The sequence below is a fragment of the Gymnodraco acuticeps genome, unplaced genomic scaffold, assembly GCF_902827175.1.
Source record: "Gymnodraco acuticeps unplaced genomic scaffold, fGymAcu1.1, whole genome shotgun sequence".
NCBI lineage: Eukaryota > Metazoa > Chordata > Actinopteri > Perciformes > Bathydraconidae > Gymnodraco > Gymnodraco acuticeps.
In genome coordinates, this window is record NW_022992160.1 from 1,357,957 (window position 1) to 1,378,689 (window position 20,733).

The 20,733-nt window shown below is 43.0% G+C and overlaps 1 protein-coding gene across 7 annotated transcripts in view; it reads left to right on the forward strand.

The window, feature by feature from the left end:
* Positions 1–20,733, forward strand: part of epha7 (eph receptor A7) — a 77,487-nt gene that overhangs the window by 20,567 nt on the left and 36,187 nt on the right. For all 7 annotated transcript variants that reach the window (XM_034204494.1, XM_034204498.1, XM_034204495.1 and 4 more), the window contains exon 5: positions 7,530–7,865. In XM_034204494.1, coding sequence (XP_034060385.1) covers positions 7,530–7,865 — 336 coding nt within the window. The remainder of the gene's footprint in view (positions 1–7,529; positions 7,866–20,733) is intronic.

The window sequence follows — 20,733 nt, forward strand, 5'->3', positions numbered from 1 at the left end:
ATAAGCAGCTTTGATTTACCAAAACAATTATCTATCATAATCATTCAAATATCAACCTTCTATTTTGCATTTGAGCAAATCCCTTTTAGGTTCCGGCTCCAGTAGCTGGATCTACGCTCTCCAGAACAGTGACAGATTCTTTTGCATGTCTTTTTTTTACTTTTTTCTTTAAAACTCTTAATAATAATAATAATGACAAATCAGAATGATCTGCTGAAACCGTTTGCATGAAGTGGAGGGTGTGTAGTTCTCTTCCTCTCTGTAGCCCGTAGGAATGGGCGTCTTCTCAATCCGATTGGCCCAGAGTGGAAACACATGGCGCTGCTCTCAGCTCTTGATTAGCAGCCAACAGGTGATCTGAAAAACCTTTCATCAACTCAACTATGAACATTAAAACAAGAACCAAAGAACAGTGACGGCTACGTGGCTAACAATAGAACGCTTCAGACAGATTGTGTATTGTTGTGTAACTGACACTATTTACTATTTCACACATTATAATTTCAATAGTTTAATCTCCAAAGTAAAAGAAGTAAACATTGTGCACCTCAGCAGGAGAACATGATGGCTGCTTGTAGTGAGAGAGTCAGGCCTTTAATGATGGTGTCTTTAAAGGGAAATCTAGTGTCATTATCAAAGAGCTGTCGCCTTGTGGCTGCAGCTGCTGCTGAGGAGTTATATCGAGTGGCTTTACATAAAGAGGCAATGCAGCAATTTGAACGTCTAATTGTTCAAATGAGGTAGAAAATTGCCTGATTTGTAGGAATTTCAAATGTTTTGGTGAGTGAAACCAGTAAGCCCAATTTGAACATGTTTAAGTTCTTTACAGAGTTCAGATTTGTCTGTTGAACACATCAGCGTCTGACACAAACAAGAACATAACTCAGGCTAAGCTCATTTGAAGCTGGCCAATGACCACACACCTCCGAGTCTGTGTAGAAGAGAGGCAGCCGCACAGATCTGCTCTGAGAGACAGGTCCATTACTCACTGCTCCAACCATCCCCATCGGATGTTAACGCTTCACTCCAACATCTCCTGCTTATCAAGGACTCATGTGCAGCGTGAGGAGAACAGGAGAAAGTGTCCTCTGGCTGTTGCCCCCTGGGTAATCACCTTGGCCAAGTAACGCAGTAATTACTGAAGTTGCCTAATGCACACTTTCCATTATTCATTTTCATTAACTTCGGGTCTACACTTGATGACCCCATACCATTATATGTAAATATGTATTTTTGACTTCTTGTATGAATAGCTTCGCCCCCTCCTCATTCACCCGGCGCAATTTTTGCACGGCTTTCTGTACGTGCATTTCTTCATTCATCGGCGGATTAAGTCGCTGTGACCAAGAGACACTGTGATCTCCTTTTTCAAGCCTCATCCAGACCAGGAGTGAATAGTAATTGAAAATGAATTTGCACTGCCTGAACAAATAGCTTGATTGACAGATCTTTTTAAATAGGGGTTTCTAAAGCTACCATATCGAGGCCTTAGCAAAACAGTGAGCTGGATCTCTGCACATAGCGATTAAGAATGTGTCTATGAGGATTGAGAGGAAATGAGAAGAAGATGTGATGTAGGGACACGGAAATCTAAATCCACGCTGAATACAGATGAGGAGAGAAGTTCCAAAAACATACATATATATATAGTTTGTGATGAGGGGGAGGGAGGAAGAAATGCTTTTGTTTTTGGAACGTTTGTCCATGCTATTCATATGCAAAGTTGAGAAAATGAGACATATGGGTGCAGCCATGGGGAGGCATTTTCTGGAGGCATACACAGACAGGAGTGTTTGACAGGTTGGGGGGGAGCATCAATCATGCAACAGCTGTGAGCAGAGCTGGGGGCTGGAAAGGGCAGTTCTGAGAAGACTCCTCCTCAAACCCCCCCGTGCCCCTTCAAAATGTGCCAGCTCAACAAGTTGATGTCCATCAGAGGGTCCCCCATGCCTCAAGTCGCTGGGGTCTGTGAAAGGGCTGCAGAATGTCGGGTTGTGTTGCAACCAGATATCAGAAACACGTTGACTGTATTAGGTTAGAAGAAAGCAATAATATTCTGTTGAACAAAAGAATAGGTTGAACTTAATATGATTGCTTTGAACTAACCTAATACAGTTATGTGAAATCTGCTGACATAATACATTTAATTAAAGTCAGTGTTTAAGATTTGACAGTGCAGTCTTAAACTCCCAGATTTAGCTCAATAGGAATGTAAGTTTAATCCACAATGTCCTCATTCTATACTTCTATTGTTCTTTTTTGTATTTAATACTGGAAAAATAATGTCTTACAACATTTATTGAAAGGCTTGGCCAAGGAAAACAGTCGATTTCATTTCACAACAGAGCACAGAGGAGTGTTCCCGCTGTCGGCCTCAGTCTGTCTGCCAGAGCCTCCTCCGGTCTGCACAACTGATCCTGAGTCTGAGCGTGGGCATGTTGCCTCTGGTCAAAACATAGCTAGCCAACAACACATTAGCAGCTCTTCCTGTCTGCCATGGTGTGTAAGTCCACCTTAAATGGTTAGTGACATCAAAAAGGACATTCTGATATCACGACATGTATAGAGTTTGAATATATATGATATGTACTTATAGATAGGAATTAGCTTTATAGATTGCTTGCTATTTCTGCACACAGCTGATTTATCTGACCAGATATTCCATCCATTCATTATCTATATGCAAGTTTCTTAAGGGGGTGGGGTGGGGGGCTACATGTATACATAGACCATAGAAATGATAACTAAAACTACAGAAAAAATAACCAGATTGGATTAAGCATATTTTTAAAAGATATATGCTTGGAAAGAGCTCAACATATCTTGAATACCAGACTATAGTTTACTTGGATGTTATAATTGGAAATGATAACATGTCCCAGCACTTATCAATGCAGTTGGGGTAACACACATTTTACTTTTCTTTTTTCCACACAGTCTAAGTGATGCTTTCCTGTCGTTGTAATTCATGTCCACGTGCCATTGTGCTCTGCAGGGGCCAACATGGGCCTTTAGCTGGCAGAACACATGTTTTGCTCGAAGCAAATCCATGATTGAATTCAGTGTGGAGCTGAAGTAGTATTGAGATTGTGTTTATTACAACAGCAGCCAGGGGCCCTTCAGATAAAGAAAATATTCTTCCACCTCTTCTTCCCTTCTGCTCCCCTCACACTGCAGCCACATCATTAGAGGCAGGGTCACGGGGTCACAACACACATTTGTAGAGCCAGGATTACCTCATGGGTGATTTGAATACCACTCACCCCTGCCCCCACCCCCTCCCCCTCCCAACTGCTCCCCAATTAGAGCCCAGCCAGCTAATAGGCTGCGGTGAGGCGGCCTGGAGCACTGAAGGCCGATAAGCGCCGGATTCTTCTCTCCTAAGCTCGGATTTACTCAGGTCTCACAACTCCGCATAGTGTGGAGATGGGCTTTGAAACATGACCTAGAAACAATCTGCTACTAAACTGTGTTTTTTTAAAACTTAATGTTATTGCTTTCAACTAACCTAATGGAGCTATGTGAAATATGTTGACATAAAACAATTAATTAAAATCTACGTTTCAGTTTTTTCAGTGTTCAATTCACACAGTTGATTAAGGCAAGGCAAGGCAAGTTTATTTATATAGCACTTTTCAACACAAGGCAATTCAAAGTGCTTTACAAAAAATGAAAGAGATTAAGAAAATGGCATTTAAAATCATTAAAGCTGGAAATCTAAACTGTGCCTACATTTATTCTATATCAAAGCACAAACACACACTCACCAATGCATCGGAGGGAAGCTAGCAAGTGATAGAGACATTTCAGGCTGTGGGGGCTCTGGCAGGCTAATCCGTGAAATGAAACTTGACTGGGAGGAGGGGTGAGGGGTGAGGGGAGAGAACACGACAAGATAAGACAGAGTGGGGCAGAGAGAGACAGGGAAAAGAAGAAGAAGAAGAAGAAGAGCGACAAGCCCCTGAGCTATAGGGACGAGCAGACAGACAGTCAGCCAGGGCTTAGGCTGCGGCGCAAATCTGTGAGTTTCATGTTCCTGAGTCCAGACCCAACATCTATGGAGAAACAGAGTGGGGCCAAGGACAGAAAAGAAGAAGTGTGATTCAAAAGAAATGCGAAGAATAGTCATTTCACCACGTCTGAAGGGAAAGTGAAGATACGGAACAGGCAGGAGAAATATGTCTGTAGCCTTCTCTCTCTTGTACGTTAGAGGGTCATGTGTCTCTCTTCAGTGATCGGGATCGTGTCTTAGTATTTGTCCCTGTTGATGTGACAGCAGGAGCTGCTGTGATGCAAGAACAGTTTTAGACACGACCTGAGAATAAAGTACACTGAAAAACTGAAACATTGACTAAATTAAATATATTTTGTCAACACATTTTACATCAATGTATTAGGTTAGTTGAAAGCAATAATATTAAGTTGAACCTAAAAGGCATTGCCTTCAATGAACCAATACAGATGTGACATGTTGACATTTTCATTGAATTCAAGTCAATGGTTCAGTGTTTTCAGTGTATGATCGTATTGTATTTTCTCCATATACCACACGTGATGATGGTTACAGCGATGTAGAGGTAGGTTCTTGCTATGCGAGAATACACAACTTGTGGAAACCAGCACATGAAAGAGAGCTACAGTTTGAAGGAGTCCTTTAGTGTAAGAATATAATAGCTTTCAGTGTATCAGATAAACAACAAAAACTAGTCATACAGATCCAGGGTCAGTGTAATCACATTTCCTTTCACCTCTTGTTGCCAAAGTATCGCTGCTTTGATCTGGAGCACCTGCGACCCTCAGGAGAGCGGCACGAGCAAGTGAGATGTTATCATCGCTTATACCGTGGAGATGCTATAATAAAAGAGTGTTGCTCAGCAGTCACTCCTCTCCACTTCACCTGCCACAGGTGGCTCTTTCATCTCCCCGTCCACACTCCGGCTCTTATCTGCCCCGCAATCATGACTATGGATGGGTGGAACAGGGAGAAACAAGTGCTGTATTAATGAGCGCGGTTTGGGCTCTATGCATATGCATCACCTATTTGGTGAGTTAATGTGACACATGTAATGAGTTGAGACTCCCTCCCCAAGATTCCCTCAAAGAATATATCCTGAACCGTTTGCACTGAAATAACTGAAACGGTGACTTTGATTAAATGTATTATGTCAATAGATTTCACATAACTGTATCAGGTTAGTGCAAATAAATAACATTACCTTTAAATAAAACATATTAGGTTGAAATATGTGAAAGTTTCCCTTTTTTCAGTACCTGAAAACAAAATGAGGATGTTCCTAAAACATTCATAAACAAAGAACACAAGTCATATAATCTTTACTGCGTGAGGGGGAGTTTATTTATATCAACATCTGGGCCATAAAAGGCAAGCGCCTGGAATTTGAAAGATGAAAGCAGCAATTAGTAATTCATTGTTTTACGAGATGAGCTCATGGCTGCTCCCAGGCTCCGTGGTCCTGTGCACACTGAAGCATGGAGCTGCTGGTTATTGTATGTCAAGTGAAGCTGAATATGGCAGTTACAGCGCGGCGATAATCCACGTTTAAATCTCCTTCATAAATTCTGTGGGCAAGTCAGGATTTGAGTCTTTTTTTGGAGGACATTAACTTTAAGTGTCCTGCTGTCTGCATGATTTACCTCTCTAAGGCAACCCGGTGAAGCCACTGTTTCCAGCGGGGAGTGTTGAATGTTTCTAGGAACAGGAAAACGTACAGGGCTTCTGATTCCCCCTGTAACCAGGTCTCAATCATTTCCATAGCAGCTGCAGATTTTATGCTGTTAACGATCGTTACGTAAACACAGCCCTTAGTCCATCTGGATGAATCAGCAGCTATATTTACATGCAGGAGGAAAGAAGAAGGTCTGGTCCTGCTGCAGCTCTGTGGGTCAGTTTAAGTGTTTTGGTTTTACGATGGGCAACTTTCACTGCTCCCACCGTCCTCATATCCAGCAGCACCGGGCCGCCTTTAAACTGGCTGTACTCCCCCTGCCCGGCACCAAACAGCAGACACACACTGTTAGAAAGAGCTGGGTAACATAGTGGAACAGTTAGCAGCTCACTTTTTAGAAGGGCCAAAACAGACCATTCACCAGCAGAGTGAATACACATATATTTACCAGGTGGGACATTTGTATTGATTTATTGCCATGTCTGTTCCGTGTGCTGGATGTGTAAACGGGGAACAGTTTGCCCTCAAGTGATTACGGGAACAGAAGATTTGGCGTTCTTTAATTTGATTGATCTTAACGTAGAAGAATTTTAGAACTTTAAGATCAGTTAATAACTTTCCAATTAGCAGGACTCGCAAGTAAATTGTTGTTTCTAAGTTAAGAAGCTTCAGGTATGACTTCCATTGTGTCACACTGCCTGTTATAACACGTTGAGTCAGTATCATGCTCATGCATCATTTCAATCCATGATTAAAGTGTTTTAAAACAGGACATTCAATGAGAGATAACAATAAGCTAACCATTGTTTTTAAGTGTCGTAGTTAAGCTAACAATCAGTTGGACATTAAGACTTACGACCCGTCCACACAGCGGCGTGCGTTCCAACGCTTCTGCTCATTCACTTTGAATGGGGTGACGTCACTTTTAGCCGAACTGCATTGTGGGAAGCAACGTGGAGCGTTGCTGGTGTTGCTCGCTTCAAAAGTTGAGCAATGTTCAACTTGTGGCGCCTCGGCAGAAGCGTCAGCCAATGAAATCCCGTTTATGCAAATCTGCCAGTACAAGCGCTAGCCAATCAAACCGCGTGTATGCTGGGAGAGACTACGCAGGTCATTTCCTCATATTCAAAAAAATGGAGGGAAAATTCATTGTAGCGGTAGTGAATCACCCGGTGCTGTATGATCAGTCTCTGTTCATCTACCGGGATACAAACCGGAGGAGCGAGGCATGGAGGGAGGTGGCAGAGACAGTGGGTGAAACTGGTAGGTTTTTGCCTGTTTGGGGATTTTATATCCAGTTTACTTCGTTTTAACATTGCTATTGCTTTGTATGTCGGGGGCGGGAGATTCATGTGATTGGTTGTTGGTCGCGTTGCTCGCAAAAAATCCCCAAGCTTCAGACACGCCCACCGCCAAGCGTCAACGCACGCTGCTGTGTGGACGGGCCGTTACTGTACGTCTAAAGAGACACAATGTTTGTGTTTGTGACAACAAGACAATTACTTGGGCCTTACTGTAAGCTGCAGAAGTCCTTACACTTTCCAATCTGGTGATCAATGTCATTAAAACTCTGGGCTCCGCTCCCTGATTCTCTGCCTCCTCACGCTGACCTTGGTGCTGCCAGAGCTGACTTTGTCGGTGCACCTGTACTTTTTATGCTTCTCTGGATCTGAGTCTACTCTTATTATAATTGAGTGTCAGTGTGTGGCCGCGGGGCGGGAGCTGGCATGTCCTGCATTGTGTTGTTCTCTCTCAGAGAACAGATTCAGTCAATGCACACTCTTGGCTTCTCCTGGCACTCAGTTGTATAACTTTAGCTTCCTCTGTGTCCACCTCTGACAGGACCTCCCTCGGCGCCTCAGAACCTGGTCTACAACATCAACCAGACCTCCGTCAGCCTGGAGTGGAGCCCCCCGGCCGACACCGGGGGCCGCAACGACGTGACGTACCGGGTGATCTGCCGACGCTGCAGCTGGGAGCCGGAGGAGTGCGTCCAGTGTGGGCCCAACGTGGGCTTCTCCCCTGCGCAGGCAGGATTAGTGGAGTCCTACGTGAGCATCATGGACCTGCTCGCCCACGCCAACTACACCTTCGAGGTAGAGGCTGTCAACGGGGTGTCAGAGCTGAGCCGCACGCAGAGGCTGTTCGCCGCCGTCAGCATCGCAACCGGCCAAGCAGGTAAGAACTCGAACATCCGACTCATCAGCACAGTGTCTGTCTGTTTGCTCCGTACACACAGAGGAGTCAAACTGACCAGAGGTGGGAAATAACTAAGTATATTTACTCAAGTACTGTACTTTACTAGAGTACTTCCATTTAATAGTCTGATCAAATCCATAATACGTATATATCCAGTATGCATAACATTCATAGCTTGGCGATGAAGTGAACCCCCAGTGGTACGTAAAGAGCTCACTCTCTGGGGAGTGGACTCTCATTAAAATGCTGTATTTTCCAGTGACAAAGTCTAAAGCCCTTTTTTATTCATTATTTCTATGGATCCACCAAACAAGATTCCTCTTTCATGCTTGAGCATCCATGAAACACAGTCGGCCCAAAAGAGGGTTCTGACTGGGGTGACTAAAAAAGGCTGCATAGAGAGCAGGGGAGCTTCAGCTGGATGTAGAACCATGTGTCAGCCAATCATGTCCTGCCACATCATCGGTTCTTTACAGAATGTCACCACCTTAATGTAATGTAAAGCCAGAGGTGGGAGAAGTACTCGGAACTTGTACTTAAGTTAAAATAGAAGTACCAGAGTGTAGGAATACTTTTAAGTAAAAGTCCAGAATTCAAAAAGGTCACTCAAGTAAACATCTATAAAAGTAGTCGTTGTGCAGATTGATCCATTTCAGAATAATGTATATGATATGTTTTATAATGATTGATCATGAAAGTGTTCTCAAAGCTGGTAAAGGTGCAGCTAGTTTGAATGACTTTGTATACTGCAGGGTAGCTGGTGGATTTACTCCAGGTGGAACTAAAGTCTGATTTAACACTTGATTATATTTCACATCATTCATCCACATCTGTGAAGAAACTAAAGGTATTAAATACATGTAGTGGAGTAGAAATACACCATGTACCTCTGAACTGTAGTGGAGTAGAAGCACATAATAGCATACAATGGAAATACTCAAGTAAAGTACAAGTACCTCAAAGTTGTACTTAAGGACAGTATTTGAGTGAATGTCCCACCCATGTGTAAAGCTGCTCAGCTTCCACTAGCACAGTAAATATCTCTGTGTACTCGATGTGTGTATCTGTGATAGAGACAGGAGGACAGGGGCTGTGTGTGTGTGTGTGTGTGTGTGTGTGTGTGTGTGTGTGTGTGTGTGTGTGTGTGTGTGTGTGTGTGTGTGTGTGTGTGTGTGTGGTGTGTGTGTGTGTGTGTGTGTGTGTGTGTGTGTGTGTGTGTGTGTGTGTGTGTGTGTGTGTGTGTGTGTGTGTGTGTGTGTGTGTGTGTGTGCTGCAGCGTTTGGGTTGATGTTTTCCTCCACGCTCGGCTCGTGGCAGAGAGATGCGCTGGAATGTGCCAGAGGGTCGCCTGGCCAAGGACACTCGGATGGCAGGAAGTGGATAACCTGCAGGAAAAAAGCCAGAGGAAAAAAACAATTAAAAGCTGCTCTTGAAGAGTCACTCCTAATTACACGTGTCATGTTGACAACAGCCAATTACACAGTTAACCCGGCGGAATATGATCCATTAGATACTATGAAAGAGAGTTGGCCAAGATGGTGTCATGTTTATTATTTTGAGTAAGTGCTGTCACTCTCATCAGTGTAACGGCCAGCATGGGTCAGGTTGCTGGTTATTTTGTTGATCGATTGCATTCAAGTTTTCCAATCTTATATTTTTCAGTCAATCGACATCTATATATTCTCCCTATTGAGACCACGATACAAAACGAAATACTCATTTGAAAAGCAGACTGGTCATATTCCTTCTGGATTAGCAGCTCTTTAAAGCAAGGAGGCCAGTCCATCTGTTCAGTGGTAGGACAGCTCAGGGAGAGATTTACCTTCAGAGAAACATGGATAAACACACAATACATGTTGTGTGTAAATTAGAAAGATAATTCATTTATCAAAATGATTTTCTCTGTATAATCTCATCTCTAGTGCCAGTTAATAACCAGCGTTGGTCTTGATGGTCATGTGATGGCTTCCTGTTGATTCCCTTCTCAGCAGCTCCCCTCGCTGAGTCCAGCGCTCACTGGGCTTGAGCTTTATGTAATTGGAACGTCGGAGCTTCCTAAAAAACAATCTGCCCTCCCTGAACGAGCGTGCAGGACCACTCATTAGAGAATGGCTGCATTATTAAAGCTTTTATGGCTTATCATTCAGAATTGATTAACCTTTGCATGGCGAGAAGCTGGATCCTATAGCACCGAGAGAACCTTAAACAGAGAAGCCTTTCCTCCGTGCTTCCCTACCTCCTCCTCGTGCATGATAATCAGCAGGAACATAGTCTCGTAGCCTAGCACTGGGGGAATGAACATGCAGTGTGTGAATGCAGATGGTGATCCATCTGATGAGGAATTCACACCTCTCCTAATTACAACAGAGGAAAGGTCTGGAGCTGCACGAGGTGCTGAGTGCTTATTGTTCCCAGAAACCTAATTACCTCTCAGCTCCGTCTTAAATGAGTTTAAGTAGAGGCTGCGAGTTCATAAGCCTGATTTCTGCAGCTCAGTCCTTGCAGCGCTTGAATAGAAATTGGTCATGTTGAGAATTTTTGCCGTCTTCACCCTCGATGTATGCTGGAAGTTAAGAGTGTGTTTCAATCAGCACTCTATTGTGAGTCGGCAGCGCCACGGAGCCCCCTCAGAGGCCCTCCATGCCTGAGCGTTCCTCAAGCATACTTGTAAACAAGGCCTTTTGTTCTTTCTGCTCTTTTCTGAGTGGGCACTGCTCATAGAATAACCATTAATATTTATTCAAGCGGATGCTCACATCTCTGTGCCAGAAAAATCACTGGAGAAGGTGCAAAAATAGGATGTGAAATTGGTTATGGGAAAGGCGACAGGACCTGTGTGTGTGTGTGTGGTGTGTGTGTGTGTGTGTGTGTGGTGTGTGTGTGTGTGTCGGTGTGTGTGTGTGTGTGTGTGAGTGTGTGTGTGTGTGTGTGTGTGTGTGTGTGTGTGTGTGTGTGTGTGTGTGTGTGTGTGTGTGTGTGTGTGTGTGTGTGTGTGTGTGTGTGCATACTGCATGAGCATGCTCAGCTTGGAACCAGTGCAATGGGGTGTAGGTGCGATCAGAACGAGCTATGAACAATATAGTGAGAGAAAGGAAGAGCCTGTGGAAATAGATTTTAATTGGCAATGCGCCATCCAGCAGCACGCAGCCTGTTACACTGCGATAGCAACTTTTACAATAGTGCTCTGAAGTTTACACATGGGTGAGTCAGAGCAGAACACAGTGGGTGTGGCTTAGCAATGCATTATTTAGACTATGGTGACTTTGTCTAGATTTCACAGAACGCTGTGGTCGTCCAGCAAGACTCATTTCAAAATGTCAGTATGTTGCCTTTTTGCCGCTCAGATAAACGAGTCCGTTTGGGCATTTAACAGAGAGAGCCACAATGCTTGCACAATCATTTAAAACCTGCACAAGAAGGGTGTTCTCTCACAGGGTGTGTCACTGTTGGCTTTTAACATATATTTTCCATTGAAGCCTAAAAAGAGCAACACTCCCCTTTTACACAAGAAAATGCATCCACCACTACAGGAAGCAGCCACACACCCTTCATATTGTGATGCTGCCATTGTGACTTCTCCGTAAAGGTTACTGCGGCACGGGCACTCACCTGGAGTCTGAACGGGCCATGTAGAAGCTGCCATTCTCAAATAAAGATCAACATACACATGATCAGGTGGAGCATGTTAAACCTGGCTTCCTGGAACATTTATTCATATTTTTTTGAAATAGAAGATTTTTTTATCATCAATTTCTTAGTGTTTCTTCTTTTTTCTATTTTTGGCTACATTTGTTGTGCAACACCGCGTGATATAAGATGATGTTGTAATCTCCCTCAAGTTCAAACCTAATTGCACATTCAAAGACAATTTCCCCATCCAATCCCTCAATGCGAAAGGAAAACAAAGCATCGAGGCACACAAGAATGTAAGCTAAGCATTTGACTTTGATCTGAAAAGCCCGCTTGCCGTTGCTTTGCGTGAGAAGCAGATATTCCGTTTTGTTTGGCTGCCACTGTCCTGCAGCATGTTTGCATCTGGACTTCAGAGAAGGAGACGGCAGAGTTTCTCGCCTGATTCCATAATTACTTACCTAGAGCCACCATCATTCAAATAAGAAATGCTCATGGGAGTACATTGATACCCCAGATCCACAGTGGTAATCTATACGGCCACTTTATTGACACTTTATCATCACTAAATGGATATTGTTCAGTGCATTTGTGAAAGTAACACTTGGGAACAATAGGGCCATTGATTTATTCCTCTTGTGTTCTAATCTGCCATGGTGGCCTTAAACAGAAGGATTGATTGATTCGGAGCGATCCCCGCCGACCACTGCCAGCCAGTGTAATTCTTTAGTTAAGCGGATCCTCCTTTGTAGCATTTGTCCCCGGTTTTACGTTACCTGGGAGCCCATTCTTTTCACCCCCCACCCCCCACTGCTCCACATGCTCGCAGTAATTTGATGAGAGCTGGGCAAAGCAGTCCGATTCAACAGCTGCAATAAAACCGTGGTGATCTCAGAGCAGCAGCTCGGAGCACTTAACCTGTAGCTTTTCTGTAAATGCCTCCTGATTTGTCTGTCACCCAATCCGTCAGCAATGAATAATTTTCATGGAAGGTGCACTTTAATTACTTTCCCATTTAAATGGCATTATCGTGGCCTATCTAGGCAATTAATCTCACCAAGTATCCTGTTTCAGCCTTTTATTGCTGGCAGACGAGCTTCCTAAATCCCCCTGAATCTGCTGTGCTTGAATGGGCCCCCCCTCGTAGAAGCTGGTGTTGCCTCTTTCTGCTTCACTTGGTCCCTATGGCAGCCATTGGACAGTCCTTTCTCTGTGTGCAGCAGCCTGTCAGAGCAGCGGGCTGTTTCACTGCTCTGGAAAGGACACATCCGTGCAGGACCGAGTCAGAACTAAGCCTCACTGGAGCGGGCTGGCAGATAGCTGAGGTTGTTGAGATCAACCTGATTTTCCTCTTGTCAATGAATTGTTGGAAAATATTCAAACCAAAACAGTGTGTTCAGCTAAGCAGTTTTCTAAGCCTGATATATCTTGTTTTTCTGTGCTATCATTCATAATCTGCCCTGCCTCACACTTCAATGCCATGAACTCAAACACTGTAGTCTATTCAGACTAAATCCCATACACATTATGCAGCAGAAAGTGTTAAGAGACAGAAAATGGGAATTGTTGTGATTAATTGTGTGATTCTGGGGAATCGACTCCCCAGTGTAATGCTATCATTATCATTCTGATCAATACCCTTCATTATCAGGAACTCTTGTTTTTAAGTTGGAGTTTTGGCCTTCAGTTGCAAAAAGGAATAAAAGCCACGTTTTGAGTGTATGGTCAAACTCTGGCTGGTACTAGGACTCTGAGCCAGGATCAGAGTTCATTCTTATGTCAAGATACGTCAAAACCCTCAAATTATACATTTGGTGTCCCATACGTTTCCAATGTAGTATAAATAGAACCACATTTACATCTGCTGTCTTTGGATGTCTTTGAGAGAAAAAACTAATTTTAAGTGTAGGATAAGGCAAATCCTGTCAAATTCAAATAAACAACCTGCCGTATAAACGTCTTTTCACATAACAGCAATATATCTTATCATACTTAAGAGGCTTCTTGTGGAGGGGTCAGTAGAGAAGTTGATTGTACAGCATGCAACATGCAACTGTAAGGTGAAGATGGGTCTTAAGATTGGAAACATACATTTAAAAACATATAGTATGTAACTCTTTTTTCCTTTTCGGTTAAAAAGCAGGTTATTCCACTGACCGGGAACACAATGATTATAAATGATTGAAATATAATTTAATAGCAGAGAAAATTAGATAAATCTATATAACATTATGTTTAATAAGTGCCTCGATGGACATACTTCTAAAAGTAGTGTTTTTTCTTATTATATTGCAACTCAGTGACTCTTTATTTATCTGTTACGGCCCGTCCACACGGCGGCGTGCGTTGAAGCTTCAACGCTTCTGCCCGTTCACTTTGAATGGGGTGACGTTACACTTTGCCGAACTGCATTGTGGGAGCGTTGCTCGCTTCAAAAGTTGAGCAATGTTCAACTTTTGAAGCTTCGACGGAAGCGTCAGCCAATCAAATCATATGCCAGTACAAGCTCTAGCCAATCAAACCGCGTGCTTGTGTGTCCGGGGCGGGAGATTCATGTGATTGGTTGTTGGTCGAGTTTCAGACACGCCCACCGGCAAGCTTCAATGCACGCCGCCGTGTGGACGCTGCGTTAATGTCCACAAACCCTCCGATCCTGTTTGTTTGTGTTTGAATGCTGGGTCCTTTATCTGGTGCATTTGCAGAGCACAGTATTATTTGATTGTGAAAGCTGTCAGAGTTGCAGCATGCTGATGTGTTGGCCTCAGCACTGAATCACATTCAGCTTCATCCTATAGGCTGTTTTCCCCAGAGCAGACACAGCTTTCATTATTCAGACCTCTGCGAGGCGGCAGAAAGAGATTGAGGCAATGTTTTTATTTTGTTGTATTTGCAGTCAATCTGCTGTTTACCTTCCACAGAGCACCTCTCTCTCAGTCAGACCCTCACCTCTCTGGAATCACTTCTTTCTCTCTCTCTCACATCAGCCGCTCTTGTCAGACATTTGACAAGTCATTTATTTGCAGAAGTTGACCACTAAACACGTTTTCCCAAGCCTTGTTGCACCTATCAACGTTTTGGGAATATTAAATATGTGTGTGTGTTTTACCATATCTTTAACCTTTTGTAAACAAAAGGATTTCTGTGCAGGCAAAACGCAGGAAGCTCAGGCACTGACATGCTTAGCCAGTTTTCGAGGTTTATATCAATGGGTTTCTGTTACACTCGTAAAGTTTCACATTTTTGAGAGGAAAAACAAAGTCTGCACACTAGCTGATGCTCTCATTAACATATATTACCACCAAGTGATGTTTTCCACTGAAAACACTGAAAGGTTGACTTTAATTCAATGTATTATGCCAAGAGATTTCACATAACTGTATTATGTTAGTTGAGCAATACTATGACGTTTAAATAGGATCAAATTAATATTATTGCTTTTAACTAACCTAATACAGATATGTGACATTTGTAACATAATACATTTAGATCAAAACATGTAGTTATGTCCATCCCTTAGTATTAAGCATCTGGATTTCTGTTTTAATAAAACCAGAAAGAAATGTTAGCTAACCATGATATATGTGCAACACACACACACACACACACACACACACACACACACACACACACACACACACACACACACACACACACACACACACACACACACACACACACACACACACACACACACACACACACACACACACACACACACACACACACACAGTGCTGTCTGAATGAGGGTGTATTCCCCCTGTAGCCTATAAGTGTATGGAGTAGTGTTCATTCAGTGAAATTACAGACCTGAGGGGTAGTTGATGAGAAATGTCACTGCCGACAAAAATAGAACCCTAATATATTCCGTCTCAGGTTTGTTGGACACTTATTAATGTCTCTCAGTGAGTGCCACTAATTAAGGGAGTCAGTCTGGTGGGCAGATGAAACGTGGGACAAATAAAGCGTGACCTGAGAGCAAAAGAGCTGCGATGAGATGATATAGCACGCAGGCTTCTTAAGTTGAGCAACTAAGTTCATATTGTAGACCAGCAATTGTCTTTCTATGAAAGTTTAATGTTATAATTATTATGATATATCTTTTTAAACTGAATCATGGTAGATACATTACACAATGTAATCAGAAAAAACGTAACAAAAAAACATTGGTGTAAAATAAAATTAACAAATGGGTTATCATTTTTGGAAATTAACCTAAATGCTTTTACATCCAAGAGTTTATAAGCAATACACGTCATGTGTTTGACTCAGTACACTTGTTGCTAGGCTTCTTTTGAGTGGTATGAGCTGTAGCTTATGGTGGCTAATGTTAGCATTGTAAGCTAGCTTCGTTACCAAACACAACCAGAAACAAATACACCAAAATCAGCAGTCAACATGCCTGTTTTCCTCCCTGAAAGTGAACTTCAGCGGCCATATGTAATGTTTCCCTGTATGTTGAACGCTCTCCGGTCAGCGGAGGCAGCTCTGCCTCTGGAATGCAGCCGCTCTCGTTTGCTGCCCACGGTGGGTGACTGTACGGCCCCAGTAAACACCAACATACTTTCTTTCCTTCCCTCTCTTCATCTGCCCACTCGCTTGCACTCCCTCAGCTCTATACATCCAATCAAACACACACATATACACATGCACGCACACACAAGCACACTAGCATACCACACACACCCTGTCAGCATGCACCTGTGACTCCCAGCCTCTCTTCATATGCAACACATGTTCAGGAATGTCACGGCCCCGGCTGCAAATGGCTCCGGCACTTTGCAATAGAGCCATTCGAGTGTTTCATTTCCTGCCGAAGGAGTTAAAAGGACTTCCAAGGTAGTAAAAGCAAAGCAAGGCTGCATGGCGTAGGTGCCCAATAGGAGTGAAATCCCCCTACTGGACAGAACACACACATAGACACACATAAACACACACACAAAAGCAATCCCCAGTGGATAGCTAAACTTTGATCGCTGTCTCCTGTAGGCGATGGTATTTTGTCTGCTGGTACTGTGAGATTGTTCTTAGCCCAGAGAATGTTAGCATGACTTTGAGAGAGCAGTTCATCAAAGCACACGCAGGGGGAAATACATAACTGCCCCAGAGTTCATCTATCAATAACATGTAGCTGTATGAACAACATATACTTACATGAAAGGCAGCAAGCAGCACTCAGACTAGCAGCTAGCTGGTGAAGAAAGTGTTTTCTAAGGAGAACACAACACAGCTCAAAATGACGTTAAAACAATGTTTAAGATAGCCAACGTAAAAGCTGGAGCCATATGCTGGTTTAGTTACTTGTCCAATTAATGTCCAATAGGGACAGTTTGCTAACCTTTTAGCCGTAAAACCACTTCATAAGGTAATACCATCTCATATTGTTTGTCTATACATTGTTATTTGATGTATATGTATTTTTTCTGCTGCCTTTAATTGTGTAAAAACAATGTAAACAGCTGTAAGGGCTAGATATGTCTTTACTTGATTTAGCATAGCTAGATTAGGTCATTGATAGCTGTGGGACAGAAACCAGTGCTTTCCCCTTGGGGATAATAAAGTACTGTATGTCTTCTTCTTCTTCTTCTTCTTCTTCTTCTTCTTCTTCTTCTTCTTCTTCTTCTTCTTCTTCTTCTTCTTCTTCTTCTTCTTCTTCTTCTTCTTCTTCTTCTTCTTCTTCTTCTTCTTCTTCTTCTTCTTCTTCTTCTTCTTCTTCTTCTTCTTCTTCTTCAACCTGCCCCTAGATTCTGATGCAGGTATTTCAGTTCAGCCTTAGTTGTGATATTCCTAAATGAATTTGCAGTTGACCAAACACCCACATGTGATTGACCCACATTGAGGCTGAGCTTTGGATGTCCCCCTCCCCCATGCTAATCCAGCCTGGCTTGAGAAACGATTGGGACAGATTGAAGAGTTGAAGTGGTGAGGCCCAACATGATGCAACATGTAGTTACCTATCACCAATGTGACTCATTGGAATATTGAACTTGGCTTTTGAAGGATACATTATTACAGATAAAACGTAAGAATGAGTAATAAGGTGATTATATGTTTGATCCTGAGTACATGTGATGAAGCATGTGATCACTTCAAAGCTGCTCTAAAGCTGTACTCCTAAGTGCTCTACGTAGGAGTACATCGCTGCACTAAAGTGTCTTATTCTTCGTATTCTGTGCTCTTTATCTCAACACATTCATGAAGGCGAAGTGATTGCACCTTTGTGATTTATTTATAGTGTTGAACAATTTGTTAATTTTGAATCTATGATTTAACCTGACCTGGATCTAGTTTGCCAGAAAGCATCCTCTTTCAAAGTGTTTTTCTCTTCCTTCCCAAGGTCTACGAAGTGCTTCCCGGTTGTAGAACTGCAGAGCTCTGTGTTGCGTAACACTCTTGCGCTGGGCGTTTGGGCATGTGTTGGGTCTGTGAGCATTACTCACTGGTGCTTTGTGAGATGAAAGAATCCAGGGAGATTGACAGCTCGGCTTTTTCCGTCTTTCATTGTCTCATCAGCATACTGTCTCCTGCAGTGAGGAAAACTAATTATGTCTTCAACCCCCTGCCTTACCCTCCTCCCCCTTTATTCAGATCATCACGCTTGGAAATCATAATGAGTTTATGCCAGACCACTTTGGCTTTAGAGAAAGGAGGAGAACAAATCCCAGAAATTCCATTTGCTTCCACTCAAACAGGCCGTTGGCAATTACAGACGACCTTTTGACCCCGGGAAGCTGTTTCCTCAAATTCTTTCAGGGCCTGGCCAAGGCTGAGTTCAGGCTGCACACCTGCTAGCTTCCTCAGCTGTTCCTCTAGTGCTTTACATCAGCGCCTAACCAAACCTTGTTGTCGTTCAAGCAGAGGGAGCGTTAGGCAGCCATCTGGTCGCTGCTTTTCATTATTTTTGATAAAACAACGGTAAATATTATTGCAGCCGAGGATCCAAAAGGATGTTTCGGAGCAGAAGGACTTCACATCTGGGCGAGAGGGAGTTAGTGAGGGTGTGAGGGATGCTGTGACAAGCTAACATGGCCGCCGCCAGAGTCCCTTTGTTTCGGATGATCTCCCTTACCCTCCCTCCTCTCCGCTCTCTGCATCCTTACAGCTGGGACAGAGTTAGTGAAGAGTCTGGGTCTGACTGAAGCACCGCAAGGCCTGCTGGGAGAAAAGGATTCCTATTTGACCTTGAGAGTTCAGGGATTTTTGACACAATGCAAGAGTACAACACATTTGAGCTCAAAGCAGACCACCTCAAAAGAAATAGCCTCCAGGCAGGTGATTGTAAGACAGTATATATATATTTAGGAAATAGTAGGCTATGTTTAAATGTTAATAAATATATCCTTTGGCCCATTTTATTGTTCACTAGGATGAGTATCGTTATTTGGTGTACACATTTACCCTCCTTGGTATACTTTGACTTACTCAATGACTTCCTAGATTTCCCAGAGTGCTTCATTACTATTTTCTTCAGTACTATTATATTACTTAAGGTCAAACATGATTAGTTCAACACAAATTTGAGTTTTGCTTTGTATCCATGTTTTTTCATTTCCATCGTATTTCATTATTTTTCACACTCTTTTGTATGCCAATGCTCGGTGTGTGTTATTTGACTGATTTGCTGCCGTTACACTTGGAGATAATCTGCCAGTGTTTACTGCATGTCGCAAAGTGTTGAGACTGAGAGGGGCTGTTCTGCTGTGAGAACTGAGAAGTATTCTCCGAAGAAAGATTGAAAGAGCTTGCATCCTTAGAGACAAAGCTAATTACATTTGTAAATTCCTTCCCAAATCATCTCCCTATCACACTAGTGACTGGCCGTTGAATGCTGCCAGAAAGTATGTCACAATGTGTTAGGGTGCCTCGGCAGCAGACGATCAGATGAGATGGGATGAAAGTCCTGCAGGAGACCCCTGTGTTTTGGAGGATTGTAAAAACACTTCTCCAGTGCTCAGAAAGAAAGACAATCACTTATTAATGATGAGACGTTATTGGATTTTGTCTAGCATGCACAATTAAATTAGATCTGGCTTGCAAGACTCAGTGACTTAATGCTTTGACTGGATGTATTTCAGCTGTATGGGTTTGTTAATCTGACACATTACAGATAACATCCTCGGCGTTCTGGCTGAAATTAAATCTGTTGATAACACAAGATGAATTCAGTCTGGAAGTCCGAAGTGTGCAGCATTTGGAGATTTAGTGCACATTGTAAAGTCAATGCCCCCACACACACACACACACAGAAATGTGTGTGTGTGTGTGTGTGACTCCTCCCCCAGACTACCAACACGCTCATCCTTATTTTCTCACCTCCAGATAACTGAAGGTAGCTTGCTTTAAATTGTGTGATCATGTCTGGCATTTGCATTAGAATACCTTGCCGCTCTCCAATTAACTGGTGACTTGGTGGATTGGTGATACGCTAAGTAAACATACGGGACGTCTGACACAAAGAGCCAAAAGCCACTGTCTGTCATTGTTCCCCGGGTAATTAGACTTAGTGGGAGAGCCTCAAACTCTTGTTGGCCCTCCCACTAAGTCTAAGCCTCGAATCCCTCGCCGCCTATCACACTGAAATCACCAATTACAGTAGTGGCAAATCCTGAGGCCAATACACAAAAGCTGACAATGTTGTGACACCTTGCTGGGCTTTAATCAGGATGTCGGGCTTCATCTCTCAATTTGTGAGCCCTCCGTCACTCGCTTTGGTTCGCGACTTTAAGCTGCTTTGGCCCAATTTCACATGGTGCTGTTATCCTGTTAGTTAGGAGAGAAAGCGTCTGTATGCTCAGCCATTAACTCCAGAGCACCATGTGAAACCTTTGACATGTCTGTGTCTAAAAATCTCCCTGTACCAAAACTCCCCCCCACAAATTGTAACTTTTATCCAATGACAATAAAAAAGCTGCAGTATTTTCACAGTCTTGTATTACAAAGTAGTCACTTCGTCCAATCACCACCTTTGTTCAGAAGGATGCATTTCAGAACTTTGCTGTGCCACACTGCAGGCTTTAATATTAGGGTTCGGCATTATTGGAATTATTCTGAAATGACTTACTATACTTAGAGGAACCTATTTTCTATAACGTTTTTATTTCCATTGGCAAAAATATCTGCATCTTGGGTGGGGGGGGGGTAGACCCATTTACAAGAGACTCCACCTGATAAACAGACAAACCAACATACTGTATACCTGTGTGTGTGTGTGTGTGTGTGT